This window comes from Dipodomys merriami, unplaced genomic scaffold, assembly GCF_024711535.1.
Source record: "Dipodomys merriami isolate MVZ:Mamm:240054 unplaced genomic scaffold, mDipMer1.0.p SCAF_4, whole genome shotgun sequence".
NCBI classification, from domain to species: domain Eukaryota; kingdom Metazoa; phylum Chordata; class Mammalia; order Rodentia; family Heteromyidae; genus Dipodomys; species Dipodomys merriami.
In genome coordinates this window covers 26974441-27000823 of record NW_027205603.1, presented here as the reverse complement: position 1 = coordinate 27000823, position 26383 = coordinate 26974441, and the positions used below count along the sequence as shown (strand labels likewise).

Here is a 26383-nt window from a genome sequence, read left to right as displayed (position 1 = left end):
GAGGGGAAGGGGAAAAAACAAGTCATTTAAATAAGGATACAGGTGGACCCGTAGCAACAATGAGAAGTACAAGTTGTCATGTCGAAAACGAACTTTACAACTTTGGGGCGGGGAGCGGGGGAGGATTGGGGGGGCGGGGGGGGGGGAGGCTGGGAAGGGATGGGAAGGGGAAACAAAGGAGGAGGCTACAATGCTTGATAAGAAATGTACTCATTATCTTGCCCATCTAATTGTAACCCCTCTGCACAGTATTTTCACAATAAAAAAAATAAATAAAAATTTAAATAAATAAATAAATAAATTTATTCTAGAACCAGAAAAAACAGTGAAATGGTTAGGTTTGGAAGTTATTCTGTATTTTAGCCATAAAATTATATTAGGCTTTGGTCCTGCCTAGCTTTAACTGAAGATGATAATGTAACTAGAGTAGACCAGTTATCCAGAAGCAGTGGCACCTGTGTTCCTGGGAAAATAACAGGTCAAGTTATAGAGAGATGAAACAGTGCAAAAGTCCATGTTGGATCTCTCAGGTGACCTTCCTGTTGGTATGATTTGCTTTCTCTTTGGACACTAGTTTAAGCCTTTAAACCATCATCACCGGTAATGAACTCTAAGGGTAATCATCATATCATTGAATTCTGGAACTAGAGAGTCTCCTTGGATTAAAGTTTTTCACTAGATAAATAGCACATCTGAGTTTACAAGAAAGAATTAGAGTGCCTATGAGCTCATTCTTGTTAGTAGCAAAACAACATTCAAACTCAGCCATTTTTTTTATAATTCCCAATCACCAGTAGTTTAATATATGTCACAGACTTAGGGTGCTCTCAGAGTTAAATTTGTCCACATTAATATATCTGTTTTTCTTTCTCTTCCCTCGTTAGTGTCTCTGGATGTCCTTTAGCAGATAAGACGCTTAAGTCCCTAATGGCTGCCAATTCTCAGGAGCTAAAGTAAGTGTTGAAGGCATACCTCTCTCCTTACCATTCATCCAGCCTGGTATGGCCCTCCTCCACCAAGAAAAAGTAATTGTACCTATCAAATTGTACCAAGACACTCTTTTTTCACAGCTGAAACTAAGCCACTATAGCTTTCTTGCCTGTGAACTTTGTATTTTATAATATTTTTAAAGAAATGATGAAATTATGAAACAAATCTTTCTTCTGTTAATTTCAGCATTTATTTACTAAATCGGACTTAGGAAGTGTGACAAAGCATTTCCATCATGAATTTTAAGAAACATGGGTTATATTTTACCCTGCAGCATTTAAAATCTTACTTGCTTTTCAGTTTTGGATGTTAAACATAGATTTGGCTCATTCTTACCTTGTTTACAAGATCTCAAAATCATATGTATATTGACATCTACTTCTTGATTTTATTTTCCTTACTCTTGTCTTCTTTAATTCCAGTTTTCTCATTTGCTTGTTTTCATCTTTTTATATTACATACACAGTAAAAATGTTATATTATATACACAAATAAAAATTGATTATCCATCTTATACCCTTCAACGTGTACCAATATAAAAAATTTGGAGTCTTAGTACCAGAAACAATAAAGAGAACTAGGAGTAGGCACTATACAAAGTGTCATGTACAACTTCTAGAAACATTATTCACAGTTATCTTTTGATTGTTGCTTTTCTCCAGCAGAATTCTTGTTTGGGTGGAACTATATGTAAAATAATGAGTGAAGATAAAGCACTTCACATGAAGGCCATCTTGGAGATGGCCTCTCTGTGTTCACCTGTATTGGGTATTTTTTTATGGCAACAAAGAAATTGAAATCTATATAAATTTAGATATCCCAGTATATTTTGAACTTTATTCTTAAATAGCATTCTAAGTAGAAATGGCTTTCTCTTCCTCTTCCGCTGCTTTTACCCCAAGTTTAATGATTGTCAATAATATAATTCTGAGGCATGACTGAGTACACATTAGTTAAGTTCTCTGGTATTAGAATTAATTAATGCCCTTAAGTCTCTGAAGTAGACCTATCTAAAATTAATGGATTATCATGTCTGGACACAGCATAACAAGGAAAAATAATTATTCATAAAAATAATCTGGAAAAATTTTCCTTTTTACACTAAAGGTAAAAACTTTGCGTGACATAGACAGAAGCCAAGCAATAGGTTGGGGACTGTCCAGTTCCTTTCAATGTAAGATTAAAACTAACGAAAAATGAGTAGATAATAAATTATCTACCAATTACCATTCAATATTTTAAAAATGATTCCTAACCAAAAGTTAGGCATATTTAAGGGAAGGGTCCTGTCCAAAGTTTCCACTGTGTTTCACTGTTTGATCATGGCATGATGGTCCTCTCTCCCCTGACCTTGCCCACACGCTGTCCTCTTGTTTTCCAGATGTCCAACCCCAGGTTGTGATGGTTCTGGACATGTGACTGGAAACTATGCTTCCCACAGAAGGTAGGATTGATCCCACTTTTGAAATGGGAGCCAAGAAGTCTGCAGCAGAACCAATAAGATCACATGGTTTTGTGTTGTTTATTGTTGATTATACATTTTAGCTTGTCTGGCTGCCCACGAGCAAGGAAAGGCGGCGTCAAAATGACTCCTACCAAGGAAGAAAAAGAGGACCCAGAGCTTAAGTAAGTGCAACAGTTGAAGCACTAAGGTGAGCTTTATCTTATTAGACAAATGAGAGGAGCCTTGGTTGGGATACAGTAAAGCCTCCAGAGTCAGGAGAGGGTAAACCAGTGAACACTGGCACTCCTGACAGTCCTAAAGCAATGGCAGACTGATTACCTGGGGATGTGATCCAACCCTGCCCGCAAGCTGTAGGCCCTGAATTAAAATCCTGGAAAGAGACAGAGACAGACACAAGCTGACAGAATTCCCAGTCATAGCTGCGTTTCTGCATTTCTTTGATGATGAAAAAATAAAAAGGGGTTGTTGTGAGAGTTCTCCTTTTCCTAATTGTTTTAAAGGAAAGTAGTACTATAAAAGTGACATTTTTCTCTGAGATGTTAAATGTTGCACAAAGTTAAGCTATCTATACTGAATTTCCTCCTCTAAGAAATGGCTGTGGAGTCCTAGATGATAGGTACAGTATACATACAGAAATATAGTTTTTTCTATACCATTTCTAAATACAGTACCTAAACTTTGCAAACTAAAATTCTAGTACCCTGTCCCATGTGCTGTGTAGTATTGATTGAGGCAGTTAACATTGTATACCCTTGGACTTTCTCCAGAAATGATATGATTTAGTGATTAAGTATAGCTGAAAAGTGTAACCATGAACATGGTTTTCTTTGCTTTTTTATTAAATATATTTTTATTGTAAAGATACTATACAGAGGGGTTACAGTTACATGAGCAAGGTCCATTCCCCATCACTCCTTTGTTCCTTTGCTTCTTATAAAATGAGTGTGCTTAAAATATGAGTAGGTAAGTCAGCTCAGTTCTTATTAGAAGCCTCATTTTTACCACTTACATAATTGGATAATAGCATTCTCTATTCAGTAGGTTTGCAGTGCTATCTTACAAAGTAATAGCCAGGCAGTGGTGGTTTATACTTACAATCCTAGCTACTCAGGAGGCTGAGATCTGAGGATTATATGGTTCAAAGCCAACTGGTATAGGAAAGTCTGTGAGACTCTTTATCTCCAGTTAACCATCAAAAAGCCAGAAGTGAAACATGGCTCAAATGGAAGAGCTCCAGCCTTGAGCAAAAAAAGCTGAGAACAGCACCCAGGCCTTGAGTTCAAGGCCTATTAGTAGCATACACACGAACACACACACACACCAACAAACAAAAAAAAACGTAAATACTGCTCAGCTCAAAGCCTGTGAACCATTATTACTACAAATACAATACCATTTTGCTTGTTGTGGTAGCATCTTTTAAAACTCTATAGTTTCATGGTTTGCCCTGGGTAGCACAGGACTGTTACTGCTTCTCTTCATCTGGTAATGTTTCTGCTGTGTCTCTGTAGATGCCCTGTAGTAGGATGTGATGGCCAAGGTCACATATCAGGTAAATACACGTCACATCGAACAGCTTCCGGCTGTCCTCTGGCTGCCAAGAGACAGAAAGAGAATCCTCTCAATGGGACCCCTCTGTCCTGGAAACTGAACAAACAAGAATTACCCCATTGTCCCTTGCCTGGCTGCAATGGGCTAGGACATGTAAATAATGTTTTTGTCACCCACAGAAGGTAATGTTTGTTTTCCATCTTCTTGTCTTGTTGATGTGATTGTCACTGGAGTTGATTTGGGGAGGGGGTAAACCCTCCTAAATGTCATTAATTATATCACTTTGGTCTCATAACACTGAGTTTGCTAAATAGATATTTAACTACTCTGAAGAACAGAAATGTTATTTTCTCTAGTTCTGAAAACTCACTGCACAATTTTCAAGTGCTCTAGAAACTGTGTATTTGCTTTTTGTATTCTAAAATACTGCTTATGCTGCTATTTTTAAATGGTTCAGTCTTTTAATGGTTCACTTCAGTTCCAAGTGGTGATATCTACTCTATTATGTTACATAATTGTAAAGTTTCACTTTACATATTTATATCATTCCCTCCCTCTCATGCCTTGGCTCAGCTTCCGGCCAAAATTGTAGCTATTTTGCTGCTGGGAAGCTGTGACTCGCCCACAGCAGCCAGAAAGAAAGAAGATGGCATAGAACTGTGAGGTGCGGAGGATGAAGGGAGGTTTAGAAAACCCTTTTACAGCTTCACACTGACTTAATTCTTTTATCACTGAGTGTCATGGATTTCAACCAAATCCTTCACTGGGCAAGAGTGATCTCAGTCCAGCTTTCTGGTTCATATTCTACCTGAAAGGAAAAAGCTATAAGATTCATGATGAGTCCACTTCTTGTCCTGTCAGTGATGGGAATGATGCTGATTCAAAACCCAGTGCAGTTTTAAGGAACCTCTGATGATTGTGTACAGATTGAGCAAAGTTGGAACATCTTGATGCTTTGTTGAGTACTAAGGATGCAGATCAACCGTTTCAGAAAATGAAGTGTTCCAGGAATTGCTTGTTTCCAGGTTACCAGTGAGGTCTGCTTATGGAGAAAATGCGAATGTTGCAGGTGGCTTATGTTCTGATGGCTTTCAAACTCAGGTCCATGTCCACCACAGGCACCTTTGTTTGATTCCTATTCCCCCAAAACAGTCACAAATCAAGTGTGCCATGAATTATAAACTGTGTTACCTGCAGTTTGTCTTTAAGAAGGCAAATAAAAATAAAATTTAACATTGCCTTGATATGTGTTTATTAAGTTTCATATCAACAACATGCTTGGTTCTACATTATGTAATTGTGGAACACAATTTATAACTATAAAAATAAATTTATTTGTATTCAAGTAATTATACAAAAGGGTTTCTATTCAAAATGTCAGTTTACATCATAATTCTTGTACACATAAGTTGGCATATTAAATAACTTTTTTGTGGTACTGGGGTTTGAGCTCAGAGTAAGTAGGTAACTCAAATTAAGCAGGTATTCTACTATGTGAGCTGTATCACTAGTCCATTTTTGCTTTATTTCCTCCCTTCCTTCCTTCCTTCCTTCTTTCCTTCCTTTCTTCCTTCCTTCCTTCCTTCTTCTAATAAGCTCTCTTGTTTTGCCCAAGGCCAGCCTTAGAGTGTGATCCTCCTACTTGATCTTCCATGTAGCAGGGATCACACGTGTATGTCACCACACTTAGTTTGTTGGTTGAAGTTTCACTTTTGTCCTGGCTAGATGTGAACCACAATCTTTCTGATCTCTACCTCCTGCATAGTTGTGATTATAGGCATGAGCTACCATACTTAGCCATCATCAACTTGGAAAATTACAAGTTTCTAAACAAATAGATCCTTAGAAAGGTCAGAAAGGCTCTAATGGAATGTTACAAACAGACATATTCCAGAGTCATTGTAAAATCCAGTTTACCAACTAAATATTTATCCCATTCATCACCACTGTCTGGGAGCCCATGTGACCATAAGTCTAGATACAGCTGTGCAGAATCCTCAGGAAGAGAACCAAACCAATCACAGTGAGGCTCATCCTGTCCATGAAGGATAGTGAAAAGCTTCCAAACTACAGGCTCAAGTGTGAGCTTAGTGTACACAGCCTCCTTGTTTTCTTTTCTCTTCAAAACTTCTCATCAAATTTGACCACACAGCTTTATCTTTTCATAGTATTACCAATTATTATCCATTACTATTATGTTTATACTATTTCCATATTTCATAGAATTTTAGCATTGAACAATTTGCTATTCTTTAAGAGAAATGTAATAACTCATATTTATTTATTAAGGTCTTTCCTCCAGAAATACTTTCTTCCACTTTTCACAGTACCACAAACCTCAGGTTGAAAGGATTGTTTTGTAGATGAATTAGAACCGCATTTCTGTGGAGAAAAATATTTTAAGTGGCTGGTTATGATCATTTTTATTATGATCTAAAAATGTTTGTACAAAGATACAACAAAACTGCATGAGAATTAATAGCTGCTTGGAAGAACAGAATTATCTGCACACAAACAATGGAAACTCAATTTTGATCAGTGTTGGAATTATCATATTGGTGTAATTTAAATAAAGCAGGTGACCTTAGGGGAAGGAAGGCTGCTGAAGAGGGTGGCTATTCAATGGGCAGAGTTCCCAACACTGCCAGAACAATGGGCCCTTGCCATGGCCACTTCTCAATACACTCACAGCGGCTCCTTTTATTCTCCTGTTCAAGGGAGAGAGTTGTAAAATGAAGAAGTAACATTTTCACATTCAAATTAAAAAACAGAAACTTCTCCATAACCAGACTGAGTATTATTTAGGGAAAGTGGGAGTTGTTCTTGACTTTTGTTAATCACTTGACTTATTCTGTAAATCTCAGACCATGCTTAGTTAAAAACAGGAAAAACTAGATTCTGTTTCATTTTTCATGGAATTTTGACCAGTTAGAAACAGGTTTCATTCATAATATGCATGGATAATTTCATGTTGATAGAAAAAAAAATAGTTCCAGGCATCAGTAGCTCACACCTGTAATCCTAGCTATACAAGAAGCTGAGATCTGAGGATCAAGGTTAGAAACCAATTATCTTATCTCCAATTAACTACCCAAAATCCAGAAATGGGTTAGAAGCAGAGTTATAACTTGAATGGTAGAGTACCAGCCCCAGTTCTAGTACAGGGTAGAAAGACTAAATGGAAAAATAAATCAAACACAACAAAGGAAGCGAGCAGTGGATCCACAGAACACAAAACATTTTCAACCACCTGAAGACCTTACAGTCTTGATTTAATAAATAATTTTGGTTGCTTTCTACAAAGAGATGATAAAATGTGCAAATTAGTGGACAGGCAAAAACATCAATAGTAGTGAATTTTCTTTAATTTTTATAAGAAACAAGCATATTTCACACATTAGTATAAAATTGTTTTCACAGCTTATCTGGATGTCCTCTCAATGCACAAGCTATCAAAAAGGGCAAAGTCTCTGAGGAACTCATGACGATCAAGCTCAAAGCCGCCGGCGGTAAGTGACCGTCTCCACCGAGACCAGATGGCCCCTAGGGTTCTGTCTATGCTGTGTGCCCCATGTGATTTTAATATTGTGGAAGAAAGGTTTTCTCAGATTTGAGCTAATACTATACCTTTACCTGAGAAACAATCTCTTGATATCTCCCATCTTTGTAATAAAGATTTTAGCACAGACAAGCAGGAAATGTTGTATGTTTCTGGTATTACAATGAGTGTGTGTGTGTGTGTGTGTGTGTGTGTGTGTGTGTGTGTGTGTGTGTGTGTGTGTGTGTGTGTGTGTGTGTGTGTTCCCAGTATGAATCCTGCATCAAATTGTAGGAAGCACAACTATATTTAAATCTTTAAATATTGTCCTATACTCTGTGTTCTCCGGTGACCCCAGGTCACCAACTTTTACAGCTACATTTTCATTTCCCTACACATTTTCCTAGTGTCAAAGGGAGATACAGCATTCTGAGTTCTATTTTGGCACCCTCTCCTTGGCTCTGTCTGTGGTTCTTCGGTGCTTTTCTAAATTTATGGTGGCAATATCTCAGGCCTGTATTGTGTCTTATATGAGATCTCTCTGAGGCATCTGAGAAATGGTGGCAAAGCAACTATCATGCCTGGGAGAGTTTATTGGATGGTTAGGGCTGAGCCATAGTCTTTTCTTTCCTTGTGTCGTAGGCATATGTTCTGCCACTGGGCTTCCCCAGCCCAGACTGAGGACTTTTCCTTGCTGTCACTTTACCTCTCTGAAAGTCTAGCTCATACCTTTTAATGTGACCAAGTTGAGAAAGAGGAAAGAAGAGAGCCCACAGGAGCTTCTCACTGATCCCCGCCCCCCAGGTGACCCCCACCTACTTTTCCTTTAACTACCTCAGGGAGTGCCCCCCTCTGGGTGTCAAAGGCTAAGAACTGCAGGAGGGCATCCATCACTGGAGGAGAAATGAGTTCCCTGGATTTTAATCAGGGACAGGCCTGGGACCTCCTCTCTCAACACCCCAGCTCTGTGAAGGAGCTTTCTCAGGTTGTTGACTGTTGCTCAGACACATTCCTCATTCCTCAAACACCTCAGGACCTCTTAAATGAAATTGGGATGATTTAATGTGCACTTATTTGTATATCACTTTAATTCCAACAGTATGTAATAGGCATTGAGTACAAAGCTGTATAAAAGAAGGGAAAACCAAAGATTAGAAATCAAGAGAGAGCAAGCCTGAGAAAGCAAGACAAATGCCCCCAGGCTGTTTCACACACCACAATAGCTCACATCTAACCCTGCTTTTAGAAGCCACAGCAAAGGAGAATGTAATTACTTGGAGACTCACAGTGTAGTGAGTACATTAGATCACATAGCTGTGAACTGAGCTCATGAAGAAAATACTTTTCTGTGCATTCCCAGTATAGAACACAAGCAACACCTATTACCAAAATATGATGCACAGAGATGCTCATAGTACAGATAAAAGCAAAATACAAGCTAGGACATTCCACCAGATTATGATGGAGCTATAAAAACAGAAAAATAATAATGTGAACTTGTAAACAGATTCTAAGTGCATATGACTTTAACGTTAGTCCACAATGTTAAATTAAGTTAGATGTGAATCAGTCCCACAGCTATCTGAGTTCATGTTTGGAATTAATATTACTTACCAACCAGTCCACACTGATAAGTCTATACCTAAAAATGTTTACATTTATTATACAAGAATTGATCTTCAAGCTGGACGCTGGTGGCTCACACCTATAATCCTAGCTACTCAGGAGACTGAGATCTGAGAATCGTGGTTCAAAGCCAGCCCAGGCAGGAAAAGTCCGTGAGACCAATAAACCACTCAGAAAATGGGAAGTAGTACTGTGGCTCAAGTGGTAGAGCACTAGCCTTGAGCTGAAAAGCGCCCAGACCCAGAGTTCAAGCCCCATGACCGACAAAAATAAAAAAGAAGAATTGATCTTCAGTTCTCCAACTTTGTCATAATTAAATTGCCACACTGATTTCCTTAAAAACTACTATTAGTACTTGGTAATGAAAGTGGTCCAATTTACATTAATTCATTATCCCTTAAACAAAAAGGTAAAATATAAGCCAAATATAAATACTCACCCAGGGAATATAGTTAGGCTTATAAATATAAGTACTTGAGAGGCAGAAATTAGGAAGAATGAGTAGAGACCATCCCAGACAAAAACTTCTCAAGGCTCTATCTCAGATAATGACTGGCATGGTAACTCATGCCTGACATCCCAGCCACTCAGAAGAGTGCAAATAGGATAAGGATCACTGTCTCAAAAATAACCAGTACAAAAGAGGGCTGGGTCAGTCAGTAAAGCACTTGCCTAGCAAGCACAAGGCAAAATAAGTAAACAAAGGAATTTGATTGAAATAACATAGAATTCTTTACTTAGGAAAAGCACTTGTAAAAAGCACTTGTAAGTTGAATATACTCATTATATATCGGTATTTTGATAGTTGTATGGAATGCCAGGAATATGGAATATCAAGAAAATATAAATGACATAATCACTAATTATACAAAGCAGGCACAGATTCATACTAAGTAAAATTAGAATTGTTAAATGAAACAAAAGTAAAGCTTTTTGAATACACAGATTTATAGAAAACAAAGCCAGGATTGAAAGTTAATTGAGTAATGAAGTGGAAGCCTGCACGACTTCCTTGATCAGCAGTGGTGCACAACTAGCAAACAGTCTACCCCAGGTATGTCTACAGCACAACATTGCCCAGTTTCCAAAACACAGTGTTTCCAAAACACATCAAGTATGGGAGTAAAAGTTACCTTACAGTCACCTCCTTCAACTCTTAAGACCCCAGGGGTTGCCTTAAAAGTTGTAGGTAGCACTGAGTTCTATGTATACCATATTCCCTATAAACACCACCTGTGATAAAGACTAATGTATCAATTAGGCAAAGGAGGAGAATAACCACAACAAAACAGTTGTTTTTGTAAACAAGGTGCTTCAATAAATGAATGTTACTTGAAACATATAAAGTTTCCACTTAATTGTTCAGGCTGTAGTTCAGTTAACCGCAGGAAACTGAAATCTACCAAAGCAAAACCATGACTGAGTGAGGAAACACTGTGTAATGGTTAAAGAAGCATAATTGTGAATAACCAGCTCTACTGCTTTCCTTATACCTTGATTGTGCCATCAGGATTTTACCTCATGGATCCAGTAAGTTACTATTTGGAAACAGAGTGAAATAAAAAATCAGAGCCTCCCCTTATCCACTTCCAGTCTTAAAAGGCTCCACTAGGAGCAATTTAGACTGTGTGTATGTGGAAATAGATAAGGTGATGTATTAGCTAGAGTGCTGGGTTCAATTCCTCAGCACCACATAAACAGAAAAAGCCGGAAGTGGCGCTGTGGCTCAAATAGTAGAGTGCTAGCCTTGAGCAAAAGATGCTTATATATATACATATATATATATAAATATACATATATATATATGTACTCACATATATGAAGAGAGTAACTAAACTTGATCCTATACCCAAAATATCCCCTAAATGTCCATAAAACATTGGTCCCCTTGTTGATGGATTTCATGAAAGTTTATGTAAGCCTGTAATGTAATAGCCTATAATGGAGTTTCTTTTGATCCTGTCCTTTGATTGCTACTTCAAGGCACCTTTTGGTAATATACCCCTTCCAAATGGCACTATTTTACGTGGGCATGGTTAGTCAGATTTCCATTGCTATATATAACAAAATGCCTAAGATAATCAATTCATGAAGAGTAAAGATGGGTTTTTTTGGCTTATAGATTTGGACTATATGGCATGGACAGTTCCATCTATGATGTTGCTCCCACAAAGAAAGTCCTAACTATGCAACTCGTGGGTGGAGATGAAAGGGAGGGATTGGGAGAAAATGAAGGAAGAGAAAATATTGTACGAAAGGAAATGTACATATTACCTGACTCATATAAGTACAATCCCTCTGTACATCACCCCTGTAATAATAAGTTAATAAAATTAAAAAGTCCTAAAAAACCACCTGCTCCAGCAAAACATAGTTTCCCTTCCTTTTCTCTTCCCCTACTCCAGGCCTCCACAAGCCTTGCAGATTCTTTCTACAGATTTTATTTTGAGTTCACCTTTTTCTCTTAACCCTAAACTCCCTTGCCCATGGAAAAGGGTTATAAGACACAGTCACAATTTCAGACTGACCTTGTAGCTTCTACTCTCTCTCCTCAATCCCCTCTCTACTAAAGTCAAAACCTACTTAGATTTTTGAAAGTCAGCCAGATCACACCAACTGCCCTTCTTAAAATCTGTACATACTACCTATGGTAAAGTTCCATTTGTAAGTTAAGTTCTCCATAATAAATAAAGCCCACTGGTAGCTTCCCTGTGTCCTGCCCACCTCTGTTCTCCTACCAATACCTGTGTTTTTCCTACTTTCCTCACCTGGGACATTCATCTTGCCTCTCCTCATTCTCCCAGCTCCTTTTTAGCTTTAGTGTCTCAGAGTGGGCATCTTCTGCAGTGAAGGTCCTCACAGCACCCTGCCTGTTTCCTCCAGAGAGCTTCATAGTTACAGGAGCTTTTTTATTTGCCTCACCAGATATTATATAGGAAATACCATCCTGAGGTGGAGTTTTAATCACAGAAGGAAAAAAAAGCAATGTCAAAGAAATACAATAGAAATTCTCATTTGTTCAGATCAGAATAAAAGGCAAATGCAGTAGCACTCCAAATACCCATTTCATTGAGATCCAAATATTTCAAACATCAAAGGAGGAGGCTGCAATGCTTGGTAAGAAATGTATGCATTATCCTGCCCATGTAATTGTAGCCCCTCTGTACAGTATGTTCTCAAATAAAATAAAATACAATTAAAAAAAAAAAACATTTGTTCCCTTGTCTGAGACAAGATCGCTCTCGCAGAAACATCAGCTAGTAGTACTCAGTGCTCAGGAATCCTCTAGATTTCTCTAGCTACATCTGGCCATTGAGAAGAAAAGCAGTCCCATGTCTGGTATACTACAGTTCCCTTACCCATTAGTGTGGTTCTGTATATCTATTTGCTCTTCTTGGCTGGTCAAACCATTGTCTCACATTCAGATTGGTCTATCTTGGTTTTTAGCTGTTGGCTTGTGTTCCTTTTATAATGACTCCCAGAACCCAGAGTGAGATTACTCTTGTGATATCTTCTCTTCATTGGTCCATGCATGGCCCACTATTATTTAGGCAGTTACTCTGTGTGTGTGTGTGTGTGTGTGTGTGTGTGTGTGTGTGTGTGTGTTTGTGTGTGTGTGTGTGTGTGTGTGTGTGTGTGTGTGTGTGTGTGTGTGTGTGCTGCTTCTGAGTTTGAACTCAGGGCCTGGCACTGTTCCTGAGTTTCTGTTGCTCAATGCTAGCACTCTACCAATTGAGCCACAGCTCCACTTCTGGCTTTTCAGCAATTTAATGCAAATAAGAGTCTCAGACTTTCCTGTCCAGGCTGTATTAGAACTGTAATCCTCAGGTCTCAGCTTCCTGAGTAGCTAGGATTTGCTTCCTGAGTATCTAGAATTATAGACAGGAGCCACCAGTGCCTGGCTTAAGCAGTTACCTTTTTTTTTTTTTTTTTTTTTTGCTGGTCATGGGGTAATGAACTCTGGGCCTGGGCACTGTCCCTCAGCTCTTCAGCTCAAGGCAAGTGCTCTACCACTTGAGCCACAGTGCCATTTCTGGTTTTCTGGTGGTTAATTAAAGATAAATCTCATGGACTTTCCTGCCTGATCGCTTAGGACTGCCATCCTCAGATTTTAGCCTCCTGAGTAGCTAGGATTACAGGTATGAGCCACCAGCGCCCAGCTTAGGCAGTTACATCTTAGAAAAACAGTCATTGGGCTGGGAAGTTGGAGCAGTGGTAGAGTGCTTGGCTCGCATGCATGAGACCCTGGGTTCGATTCCCCAACACCACATAAGCAGAAAAAAGCCAGAAGTGGCTCTGTGGCTCGAGTGGTAAGGCACTAGCCTTGAGCTGAAGAACTGAGGGACAGCACTCAGCCCCAGAATTTAGTCCCCACAACTCCCCCCCAAAATCCAGTAAGTACCTACAGAATAGCCATGTTGTAAGTGAACCTTGAGGACATAAATTTTTCCTTCTTTATATATATTTTCTTAAGAGTCACCTATGTTGTTTGGAGGGGCAGATGTGGCTTGTTTCCAGTTTGGTCCTTTGTGAATAGTGTCTCTGTGTATGTCTTGTGCATGAATCCTATTGTATGTATCCACCTATCTGTCTTATGTGTGTATTTAGGAATGAACTTCTGGGTCATAGAGAATGTGAGCATTCATTTACCCTCAGTAGTTGTCTTGCTCCATTTTCTGTTAGTATTACAAAATCCTGGAAACTTGGTATTTTATGAGGAATAGAAGCAGATTTGTCTCATAGTCCTGAGATTTGGAAGTCCAAGAATTTGTCACTGGTAATCTGCTTATTACCTTGAGGAGGAAACATGGCACCTGCTCAGTAATGTCGTGGAATGCATCTCATGGTTAGACAGAGCAGGAGTACAGGCTCATCTCTCATAAAACTGCAAATACAATCTGGGGGCCTCCACCTTCATCACCCCATCTAATGCAATGTCATCAAGGAGGATCTTGTTTAGTCCAAATTATGTTCCAAAAGTCACACCTCTAAATACCATGAAATATGACTTTGAAACTTTAGTATCCAACACATTTGAATTGTAATGCCAGGATGTGGACTCTTTTCCAAGGTAGACATCCCCAGAAAGTATAAAAAATAGACTTTGTTCAAAATAATTGTCAAGCCAAATCTCCCTCAATCTTAGTCTCCTGAAATTGATCTTATTATAACGCACATACTGAAATGTCCAGTGGGGTTTTTTTCCCCTCTTTGGCTAGCTTAGACTCATTCTTCTGTACTGTTCTGTTTCTCACATTGTGAATACCTTTTCCAGCTTCTTCAAGTGTTGAAAATGTCTTCATACACTCTTTACAAAAAAAAATCTTTGAGATCCTACCATGGGTTCCATACTCTGCCCTTCAACTGCATTCACTGCCACAGAACAGGTATAGTCTCCTGTTCAGGAGAGAACACTGAAGCCTTGAAGAATCTTGATAAGGTGCCCAAATTCAAGAGCACTGTCAAGGCTATGTTCTTTCTTATAACTTCCATGTGCTTCTCACCCAAATCCACTTAGAGAGCCCTATTGTGTGTCTCTGCCCGCGGTGTGCCTGCAGCCCCGTCTCTTGGCACAGTGTTAAGATACCTACTTGCTGTGTGTCCGTCATGTCTTCACTGTTCCTATAGGAGGTATATAAGAGAACACACAGGCTTTGCAGTTTGCATCCAGCTTGCTTTCTAACTTGGAACTTAAACAGGTTATTTAACCTGCATCATCCACCTGTCTCAGCCCAGTGTCCTTACATGTGAAGCAGTGTACTGAGATTTGCCCAATGGGTGCAGGGCTGTAAGTGTGCCTAGCAGATTCATGTTAATGTAGCTGAGCCACTTCAAACACTGGTGCTTTCCTACTCCCTCTTTTCTTATAAAGAATTAAATCTGGTAACTCTTTTAACTTACTTTTTCTGAATTCTGCATATGTGTGGTTTGGGTAAAAAAAAAAAATACTTCGAACTGAAGTCTCACAAGTTAAATATAAAACGAGTCACAGTTGTCCCTGTCTCATGTATTCAGTATCAACTAAGACTGTCGACTCTCCACAGGTATAGAAGGTGATGAAGAAATCAGGCATTTGGATGAAGAAATAAAGGAATTAAATGAATCCAACCTTAAAATCGAAGCAGATATGATGAAACTTCAAACTCAGGTAAATACACACAAAGTTCATTTTTAAATAATCAGTTTTTAGTAGAAACAAAACACTAAACTTTCTAAGCCTTGCATATGAAAGCATCCTGATGTCTTGAAACACACCAGCATTTCTCTGTTATACTATGTGTGTACACCTTGAGTTGGAGCGTCACCATCCGGGGCATCACTGGGTGGGCAGCTCTAGGAAGAGCTGATCTCATTTCTGCCCTGCATGCATGGAAGCCTTCCTAAACAAATAAAGCAGATTGGCCTACAGAGCATGTAGAAAGAATGCCATTAAGAAAATTAACAGTGCTTAGTCTTTGTTTGTTTGTTTGTTTGGTTTTTTTTGTGGATCGTGGGGCTTGAACTCTGGGCCTGGGCACTGTCTTTGCACTCTTCAGCTCAAGGTGAGCACTCTACCTCTTGAGCCACTGTGCCACTTCCAGTTTTCTGAGTGGCTCATTGGAGATAAGAGTCTCATGGACTTTCCTGCCTGAGCTGGCTTTGAACTGCGATGCTCAGATCTCAGCCTCCTGAGTAGCTAGATTACAGGCGTGAGCCACCAGCGCTCAGCTCAGTGCTTAGTCTTATTCAAAACTTAAATAAATCACTTTTTAATTTCTCTAGAACACTTCTTCCTGTGTCCATATGTAACAGTAACAAATCTTACTGAACAATTTCTTATATAAGATTTTTTGGTATGTGTACTGGAGCTTAAACTCTGGGCCTAGATCTCTTGCTTAGCTTTTTTGCTCAAGGCTGATGTTCTTCCACTTTATCCACACCTCCACGTTTTTCTTGTAGAAATTGTTATCCAAATAAAAATTAAGCAATTTCCCAATGCAACATTATCCAGAATGCCTTTACCATCCCTAACTAAATCAGGTTCAGGCCAGGCCAGGGATACGGCTCAGGGGTTATACACCTGCAAGTGTGAGACCCTGAGTTTGTACTCCAGTGTTGCCATAATTTAAAAATGAAATAAAATTGCTCCACAATTTTGAAAATACTAATAAAAACTATTGCAACAAACCAGAAGGAAAAGAAAAAGAGAAAGCAAAACATGGAGGGCCCTTTCCTTCCTACTCTCCTATCCCTCCCTCTCCCCTCTCCCTGTTCTCCCCTCTTCTAAATAATAAGGCTTTAGCCCATCGCTGTCTTAGCAGTCTTGGTTCCTGCAAATGAGGGAGCTGGGCCAGGGGCATGCCACAGGGGAAGGGGACCAGAGGTGTCCAGGATCATTCACACATGGGACCTCTTACCCCATGTTAATGACCACGACCTTGGATTTAATTGTCAAAAAGTACAGAATCATGGTGTGGATTTGAGTTCAGGAATTACACCAGATTTCCTCACATTTGAAGAGATTCTTTCAGTCAGCCACGCTGAGGGAAGACAGCCAAGACCTAGGGGGCAAAGGTAGCACTACCCCCTGCAGGAAGGAGGTACAGCAGGTGGTTCCATCATGCAAAATTTAAAGGAGGTTTCTAGTGGATTTGAAGTGTGAGAGCAAAGAGAGGCAGGGCAACCTTGAAGTCTTAAGCATTATTCAGGCTCTATAGTTGTGAAGGAGCTGCTGTGGTGGAGAGGATTGTAGGAATTAACAAATTCCCTGTTTGGCACCATGATCCAGGATAGCCAAATACAGATAGCCTTTGGTCCTGCAATTCACAGAGAAGTCTGGGCAAAGATACAAACCCAAATGGGACACCAAGACACAGTATGATACTCAGGGTTGCAAACTGGGGCAGATAAATGTCGGTGTCTGCATCCGTTGTTTATATTCATGCATTTTCCTCAGAGATCTTTTGTGTGCCTCAACCTCTACTTACAGTCCCAAGTTATTTCCTCTTCAGATCACCTCTATGGAGAGCAACTTGAAGACGATTGAAGAGGAGAACAAACTCATCGAGCAGAACAATGAAAGTTTGCTGAAGGAGCTGGCGGGGCTGAGCCAGGCTCTCATTTCAAGTCTCGCTGACATCCAGCTGCCACAGATGGTAAGTCAGGGCCCAAAACTTTGCTGCCAACATCAAAAGTGTATCATCATCATGCCATTACCCAGAGGGCTGCAAGGTAGCAGGACATGCCTGTAAGACCCACCAAGAGCCACAACCACCCAGCTTCAGCCCATTCTCACCTAAAGTGACTCCTTAGCTGGGAACATGGTAGATACATGCATTTAAATTCTATGAAAGCCAAGAATAGTCAGGCTAGCATGCATGCAGGCAGGCAGACAGACAGACAGACAGACAGACTGACTGACAGGCAGACAGACAGACAGACAGACAGACAGATAATAAGCAGTACTGGGGTTTGAACTTAGGACACTCTACCACTTGGGACTTAAGCCACACCCTCAGCTTTTTTCGTCTTCAGTTATTTTCAGATAGGGCCTCAAGATTTTTTCTTAAGCCAGCCTCCATTAGGAAGACTTGATCTTCCTACCTATGCCTCCCACATAGCTGAGATTACAAGTGTGCTACCATACCACTGTGCTTGGTTTATGTGTTGAGATTGGGGTCTTGCTAATAACATTTTTCCCAAGTAACCTGCACATCACCATATTCTGGATCTCTACCTTCTAAGTAGCTGGGATGATAGGCAGGAGAAAGCACACCTGGCCTTAGGCAGGTAGAATCTTAAAAACTGGAGTCATTAAAATTCAAGGTTTATTTGAAGCTGGTTTTACATGAAGGGTGACTGTATTACAAAATTCTCACTGGAAATGTATTTCTAAGTACAGGATTTTATGGCTTCTAAACATGAGAGTTGGTCATCTACCCAACTCAAGATCTATTCTTTTAATTCCCAGTAAATTCTCTATAATATTGTTTATCTCATCTAGAATAAGAAGCACAAAAGCGTGCAGAGCATCTTTATTTCCAAAACCTTAACATGTCATTTAGGTTTGCAGCTTTTTAGAAGGTTTAAAACTTGTTTCTTTTGCATTTTCATGAGTGTGGATAACTCTTTAGAGAAGGGGTTACACCAACAAGTACTACTTCTCCTCCGGACTTCTTCATTTGTACAGCCAAGCTGCCAGGTGTGTGGGGAAAATGCCTTCATGAAGCAGAATTAAATCAATAAATATAAATTAAAATAACATCTGGGAGTGTGCTTGTTATCCACGCTGTGTGAGTAGTGTGAATAGGAAGACCGAAGTCCACGATGGCCTGGGCCTAAGTGTTAGAGTCTGGTTTGCAAGGTGCTGGTGGCTCACACCCTTAATCCTAGATAGCCAGAAGGCTGAGATCTGAGCATTGCAGTTTGAAGGCAGAAACATCTGTAACTTTCTAATCTCCAGTTAACCAACAAAAACTAGAAGTGGAACTTAATGATAGAGCTCAAATGATAGAGCGTCAGCTCGAGGCAGGGGGCTCTAATTCCCGCACCAAACAAAGAAAAACAAGAAGGAAAGGAAAAGCAGCAGCAGCATAAACAAATGCTGCTAACTTTGCTTTGAACAATGAGTTCCCCAACTTCCTAGCACAAAGCCTTATTTTACTTCTTCCAAATGTGTTTTTTGACAAAAAAATCAATAATATAAAAATGACACAAAAGAAAATTAATGCTTGCTTTATAGCTTGAATTAAGGTAACTTGATTAGGATTGTAATATTTCTATCAACATTTGTCTAAGTCTACTTCAAATGTGCATTCCTTACTGTTTTTTTTCCTCACTGGGGTACAAAGCGATAGAGACGTGGACAGTTACGGTTTGAGGCCCTCTCATGGTAACTTTCAAGGCACATAGCAAAAACTGTTCTCTGAGCACCAGAGATGAGCAGCAACATCCTGTTCTCCAATAGGGGAACCCAGGGCTTAGTCCCCTCACTGGATCTCCATTCCAGAGCTAGTACAGTCAGGCAAACCCTGACTGTGGCCTTTACCCACTCTGCCACCCAGAACCCTGTCCAGTTACATGAGTGTCCAAGAACTAGATGGCACAGTAAAGGCAAAAACTAAAAACAAAGGGAAAATCATAATGCTATTAATCTTAAGACTTGGAAACGTTGTTTTTTAAGTAGCAACAATGATAACTATATCCTGTGTACCTGATGTAGTTAGATTGCTTTTAAAGTCCTTTCATCCCAACACTTTGTAAGAGAAGTAAGGATATGTTATAGGTTTTCCAGGAGGTGGTAAATAGAGACACCAGCAGTGACTGGTTACATGTGCTTTGTGTCAAGCATTGCCTATAACACATGCCCACATGTTTTTTTTGTATATATCTGGGGTTATTCTCTTTAAAGTATCACTTTAGGCAGAGGAAGCTCCTAAATGGCAAATATGTGAGCAAATCTTGACCTTGTAAAGCTCATATTCTATCTGAAGAGATGTAAAATTAAAACCAACACTGCAAGCTCTGTGCTGGTAGCTCACAGCTATGATCCTAGCTGCTCAGGAGGCTGAGATTTGAGGATTGAAGTTTGAAGCCAGCCTGGGTAGGAAAGTGTGTGAGACCCTTATTTCCAAATAACCACAAAAAAAGCTAGAAGTGAAGGTAAGGCTCAAGTGCTAGAGTGCTTTCCTTGAGTGGCAAAAGCTAACAGACAGCACCCTGCCCCTGAGTTCAAGCCCCAGTTCCATCATAAATAAATAAATAAATACATGCATTCATACACTGCAGTAATGTTACGGAAGAAAAAGGGACAGTAAATGTCTGAGGAGATAGCAGAATAACCCTGCAGTACAATGGTTTAGTGAGCAATTTGCCCACATCTTAAGTTCTTTCAGTCCCAACCCCATACTGTTAAAGGAACCTCTTAGCAGGGCAAAGTTTCCTCCCAAGGCCACAACACTGATCATCTCCAGGCAGACCTTCTTTTGAGCCCAGCATGTGTAACGGAGGCCCAAGACTCCCCCTAAGAGAACATACAGTTGGGTGAGGTCTACTCAACCTGGTATGTCTCCAGATTGGCCCTGGGACTGCACAATCAAGTGTGATTCATCCTGTGAATTAATAGTGGCCAGATGAATTCCAGCACACTCAAATTTCATTCTTCATCTCTCCAAACTCCTGCAGCAGTGTGAACCCAAGCCTTCCCTCCCACACTCCTGTCACAGTCATGCCTTTCCTTGTCACCTGATTCTTGAACAGTTGCGATTGCTTTTAATGTTTTTTGTCTCCATTTAGGGACCTATCAGTGAGCAGAATTTTGAAGCATATGTAAATACGCTCACAGACATGTACAGCAATCTGGAACGGGACTATTCCCCGGAATGCAAAGCCCTTCTGGAAAGTATCAAGCAGGCAGTGAAGGGTATCCATGTGTAGGACCACCACACTGTGGGCAAGCGAGATTCTAACCGCAGTGAACTCCACGTGGTGTGCAAGGGGCTCACTACTGCCAAGCATGGAGTTGTCCTCCTGCATTTCCAGCTGCAACATTGCACTAATTTCCCCCCAGCTGACATAAAAAGGAAAGAAAAACTATGATAAACTCTTTGGATTAAAAGCAATGCAGTCAATTATTAGATCTTATTTATTTTCATATGTTTTTCTTTTATTTCTTCATTGCACTCTTTCTTTTGTAAAGTATATGTAAAAATAAATGTGACATTTTTATATTTTATTTATTACTAATCAAAGAGTTTTTTATCTTTTAACTGCATTTTGAGGTCTGCCATATTTTTACAAGTGTGTTAATTTATTTTCTAATAGGACCTAAATAGAAATGCTATTGTCAAATCTCCTATATTGCTGGGTTTAAATGAGAAACAAGTGTGTGAAGGAAATCCTGTGTAAGGACTGCACTATGGTCGTTTCGTTTTTATTGCACACTTCTTTTCCCCTTCCCTTGGTTTTGTATTTACAAATGAATTTGTGGTCAGGTGAGCTGCGGAAGGACGTGAAGACAATTAGCGCCCTCTAGTGGGGACATCGCACTCACAAGAGCGCAAGACCTAGAAAACAGCCTGCTCAGAATTTGTTAGCAATAATTAAACCTAGCAACCAGCGAAGTATTCAACTTGGCTGTACAGTTTTAGTTAACATGAAATATTTATCTGAAGTGTTTTAAAGAAACATAAGCTTTTTGTGATGCAGATTTGTTGGTTTGTTTTTCAAGTCATATCAGATAGTTGGAAACTCTCATCCCAAGATGAGAAAGAAGTTGATGTGACAAGCCAGGCTTTCCTGCCATATGTTGGTACAATATACAAGTGACAATATTGGTGTAGATTTGTACTTAGAAAATACAAACATCCAAATGTAAATTTTTTTGATACCATATCCCCTGAAATAGCATTTATCTTACTGGGTTAACTGGAAAGAAATGGAAAATAGAGTGACAAATGAGAAAACTCTATTCCAATCTAAGTAAATGTGTTCAACACGGGTAACACTGGTGGCTTTCTCCTTGGGAATACAACACCACTCAATTTGATTTTTTCAAAAAAGCTTGCCATTGAACTACAAGGGGTACACAAAGTCCACATATATGAATGAATACACATCCAGTTGAACCTTCAATTTGAATTTCTGAATGGATCTGAGCTTAGTTGTTGCTGTAGTCAAGGCAATGACTATTTCAGGGATTGTAAAGTAGTGAAGCATTGTTTGAAAAGTTTTTTTATATTTATTTTTATTAAGGAAAAGGTATAGACAACCAGCTAAACTGCCTTTGTGGTGAGCACACACATTTCCATGTGCAGACGTGCCTCAGTGTAAATGTACACATGAACCTGGTATAGGCTTAGTGTTCTGTGCTATAACAAAGTGTTTATTTTTGATTAGCCTCATGGATATTTGATTGAATGTGATGGCACTCCCAGGCTTGAAGTATTCCGCTGTTCTCACTGCTAACTGCACAAGCACCCACAGAGTACTTCCCACAGTGATCCCTCCCGTGAACCCGTGCCACTGTTAGGCATTATATGAGGCTTATCCTTGGTTTGGGGTTCATTTGAACTCTTAACTCTTAGTTTAGTGAAAATGAGATGTCTGTTCTTAGGTAGGAACGGTGTTTATTTAAAAATCAATTTAAAAGAAAAGGCTACCATATGTGCTGTCTACTATTAGTGGGACACCAAACAAAATTTTCTATTAAAGTTATGTACTTGCGAACATTTTTGCTATACAGTACATCATAGATGCATACAAATGAGTTCACCTATTGCAAAGATGGAAGTTTAATTTGATAAATATTTTAACAAGTTTGTTATATATTTTATTTAATTTTAAAAGAAATCTCTTACCCACCTATGTATTTATTACATTATTTACAATGACTTCAGGTTAATTTATTTGTGTTGGCATAGTTTGAGTGAAATGTTGTGTGAACTATGTTTGTATTTATTTGCTTTGTATTTGATGTGTTTTGTAATGTGCACTGAAGGTTATTTTTTCTTTTCAACTATGTTAATGATTGATACTGTAAATTGGGTCTTTTGTAAACAAAAAACAATGATGTATGCATTTTTTTAATTTGAAGTAGTTTGTTTGTATACTGTTTCTCCAAACAATTAATATTTCTTACATCAAAGCAACAAAATTGTGATCAGTGCTGTACATTTGGTGTATGGTAGGAAATAAACATTGATAATGAGTTTTGCTGTGATCTTTCTGAAGCTATGACTTAGGAGGCTGGGCTCACCATCCCATAGAACCCACAGTTCTGGAAGTGGCCCTGACAAGGTGGAGCACCCTTAAGCCTCTTGTAGTTCTGGTGCATTTTTGTTTCCATAGTTAGATTATTTTCTCATCTTAAGTGGAGAAGGTAGAGTTGGCTTTGGGCCAATTAATGACTTGTCATACCTTGGTATAGTGTCCACCTTCCACACAAGGAATGTCACCCAGCAATACTGAGCATCAGAGGAAACCCCACCTCCATTCCCAGTTAGGCCCTGAGTAGGTCTCAGTCTGTACAGCTGTCTGTACAGCTACTTGAATGCTTGAAAGAATAATCAGGGGGACTTCTAGGCATGTAAACTTGTTCATCTACTCTGGAAAATAGTATGGAGGTTCTTTAAAAGACTAAACTTAGAGCTTCCCTATAACCAAATTATTCCATTCTTGGGCATTTGCCCAATGAACCACAAACCAAGCCACACTAAAGCCACCAGCACAACCATGTTTATTGCAGCATTGTTTACCATAGCCAAAGTATATGTGTATATATATATATATATGCATATATATATATATATGCATTCTACTCATCCATCAGAAAGAATGATATTGTAGCATATTTAAGGAGAGACTTGGAAAAAATTATATTAAGTAAAGTAAGCCAGAGTCAAAAGAAACATGGACTGCATGGTGTCCCTCCTTTGTGGTAACTAGAATGAGCTTACAAATCTTCAAATAAACACACTGAATGACTAAAATAAATAACACTGGGACATGATAAATTATATAGGAATCTACTCATTAACATATAGAGGCCAAAGGAGGCTATGCATAGGAGTGGAGGACAAAGGCCCAATAGCTATGTACAAATGATGATATAAAATATTCTATGAAATGCACTCCAAGAAAAGGAAACAAGATACTCTTTTGTTGCCATTGTTGTTTTGTCTTTTTGTCTTGTATTGTTTGTTACTTTGTATTTTGGAGGGCACATAAAAGGTGGAACAAGGATGAACAAACACAGCAGTGATACTAGATACTATTTGGAAAATGAACTGGATATCCTTTTCTTATTGTAAAGATACTGTACAGAGGGGTTAGAGTTACATGAGTAAAGCAATGAGTACATTTCTTGTCGAACATTGTTACCCACTCCTTTGTTGTTCTCCTACCACCCCTTCCCTCTCTCACTCCTTCCCCAGACCTTCCCCACTTCCCCCCCCCCCCCATCCCCCAGACATGGAAACAACATGTCTTTTTTTTTTTTTTGGTTTTGACCTTGTTGTGGCCAATGTACTGTATCTAGTTCTTTCTTCTTATTTTATGTCATTTTTCTTTTTCCATTGGTTTATCCCTAGCAATCACTGTCTTTGATCCTGATACCCTCTGCTTTGTATATGCATTTATATGATTCGGGGGAAGGAAGAGGGATAACAAAATATCAAAAGAAGGACAAAGAATGACCCATTGCAACAACAATACTCACAAGACACTATGTTGGAAATGAACTGGCTATCTTATAGGTGGGGACAGGAGGAAAAGACTAGGAGACAGCAATGGAAGGGGAGACATGATTCAAAAGAACTGTACTCTATACCCATTTCCTGATTCGTATAACCGTAACCCACTGAATATCAACTCTACAGTAAAAATTTTAAAACCTTTTGCAAAAAAAAAAAGTAATCAGGACCAGCAGATTCTTCCCAATGATGATTATGCTGGGGGTTTTCTTTGCTAATGTCAAATTGCTTGTTTTTTATTTTTTTCCAGTTTCTACTCAGACTTACCCATTTCTTATATATAATATGGTAAAAATCCATGTAATCTATGTAGTGAAGTCAAATTGTCTGGGTCCCCAGAGGGAAGCCAGGGTTGAACAGGTTGTCTAATTGGGGTTCATTTGCAACAGTTAATGCACAATATGCCTTCTAATAGCCTTTGAGTTATTTGCACATGTGGGCATAATACAGGCTAGAAAGATGAGGATGAGATGCCCCGTGGCTCAGCCAGGTCCCTAGTTTTTCCTTCACTGAGTGTTTTACAGCTTACGTGCACTGGAATTGAGTGTCAGTGACAGTGCAATTGTGTCACCAATTTGTCCTGAGAGTACCAGTCCTACTGGAAATAAAGGAAAGGGACTCTTCTTTGGGGCCCCTCTCTTCTGAGAGTCTCACTACATTCTTTCACGGCTTCCTTTTCACTCTCAAATAAACTTGATTTTAAAAAGAGAGGAAAGATTAGGAAGAAACATCCAGCCACACAAGCAACATCATGGAATCAGAGCATGGTGAGGCTCAGCTCTCTGCCTGACTCCACACATGTTCAGGGGGCAGGTGGCTTAAGTGACAGGCAGTGCCCTGGATCTTCCTGGGTCCCTGTGGAAGTGTTACCTGATGAGCTTCAATTTCCTGGGAAATGTAGGGGATCCAGACTAGTTGGGACAGTTTGAGAAAAAAGCACTGCAGGAAGTGACAACGACGTGTGCAGAGGCACATGGGTGAGACAAATCATCAAAGCAGCAGCCGAATGTGTTTTAGACAGCAAAGGCTTGGTGAGAAAAACCAGGCGCCGGTGGCTCACGCCTGTAATCCTAGCTACTCAGGAGGCTGAGATCTGAGGATCGCGGTTCAAAGCCAGCCCGGGCAGGAAAGTCTGTGAGACTCTTATCTCCAATAAACCACTTGAAAACCAGAAGTGGCACTGTGGCTCAAGCAGTAGAGTGCTCTTCTTGAGCTGAGGAATGTAGGGACAGCGCCCAGGCCCAGAGTGCAAGCCCCACGACCGACCAAAAAAAAAAAAAAGATTGGTGAGAAGTGAGAAAACAGAAGAATCAGAAGCCCAGAGGAGGCCAGGAGGCAGGAGAGAAGGCCATAGAAGAAACTGCCATGCTTCATAGTTCTCATTTATACAAAGCCCCCTCAGTATGCCAACAAAAGACTTCAGGCCAGAGCTGGAGCCTTACCCAGCTCATGGTAGGGCACTTATATCACGTAAGGCCTTGGTTTCAATCCCCAGATTGCATACTCCAAAAACTTAAGAGAATGACACAATCTGATTTCCATTGGAAATTTGTTCCAACAATGTAAACAGTAGTATTTCTTATATCAAGATAACAAAATGAAAAAAAGGTAACAAAATGTGTTCATTGCTGTACATCTGAGACAGGATAAAATCAGTGACAACATTCATCACATGAAAAGTCCTAGAATCTTTAGACACCAGTCTAAAGTTCTATATCAACTGAAGTCTTAAATAAAATGGAAGAGGTAGATGGCTCTCTGACTTTCCTCATTAGAAAGTTTTGAAAGTTAACTTTTTCTGATACATAAATATGAATATTCATTAAACAGTAATGTTTTCTACGTCTCTTTCCACACATCACATCCATTTTATTATGATCTGGGAGCTATACCCTACTATTTCCCCTCATTATTCAGCAGATAATTATGAAGTATGCACATTTAATTGGCTAATAACTATCTATATTATCAGATTCAATAAAA

The 26383-nt window shown here is 39.4% G+C and overlaps 1 protein-coding gene across 2 annotated transcripts in view; it reads left to right on the top strand.

The window, feature by feature from the left end:
* St18 (ST18 C2H2C-type zinc finger transcription factor) overlaps nt 1-20843 on the top strand; it is a 136964-nt gene extending 116121 nt beyond the window's left edge. For both annotated transcript variants that reach the window (XM_069990704.1, XM_069990705.1), the window contains 8 exons: nt 885-953; nt 2372-2434; nt 2536-2616; nt 3967-4188; nt 7427-7515; nt 15215-15318; nt 17162-17305; nt 20445-20843. In XM_069990704.1, coding sequence (XP_069846805.1) covers nt 885-953; nt 2372-2434; nt 2536-2616; nt 3967-4188; nt 7427-7515; nt 15215-15318; nt 17162-17305; nt 20445-20585 — 913 coding nt within the window. In that variant the 3' untranslated portion in view covers nt 20586-20843. The remainder of the gene's footprint in view (nt 1-884; nt 954-2371; nt 2435-2535; nt 2617-3966; nt 4189-7426; nt 7516-15214; nt 15319-17161; nt 17306-20444) is intronic.
* The last annotated feature ends 5540 nt before the right edge of the window (nt 20844-26383 follow it).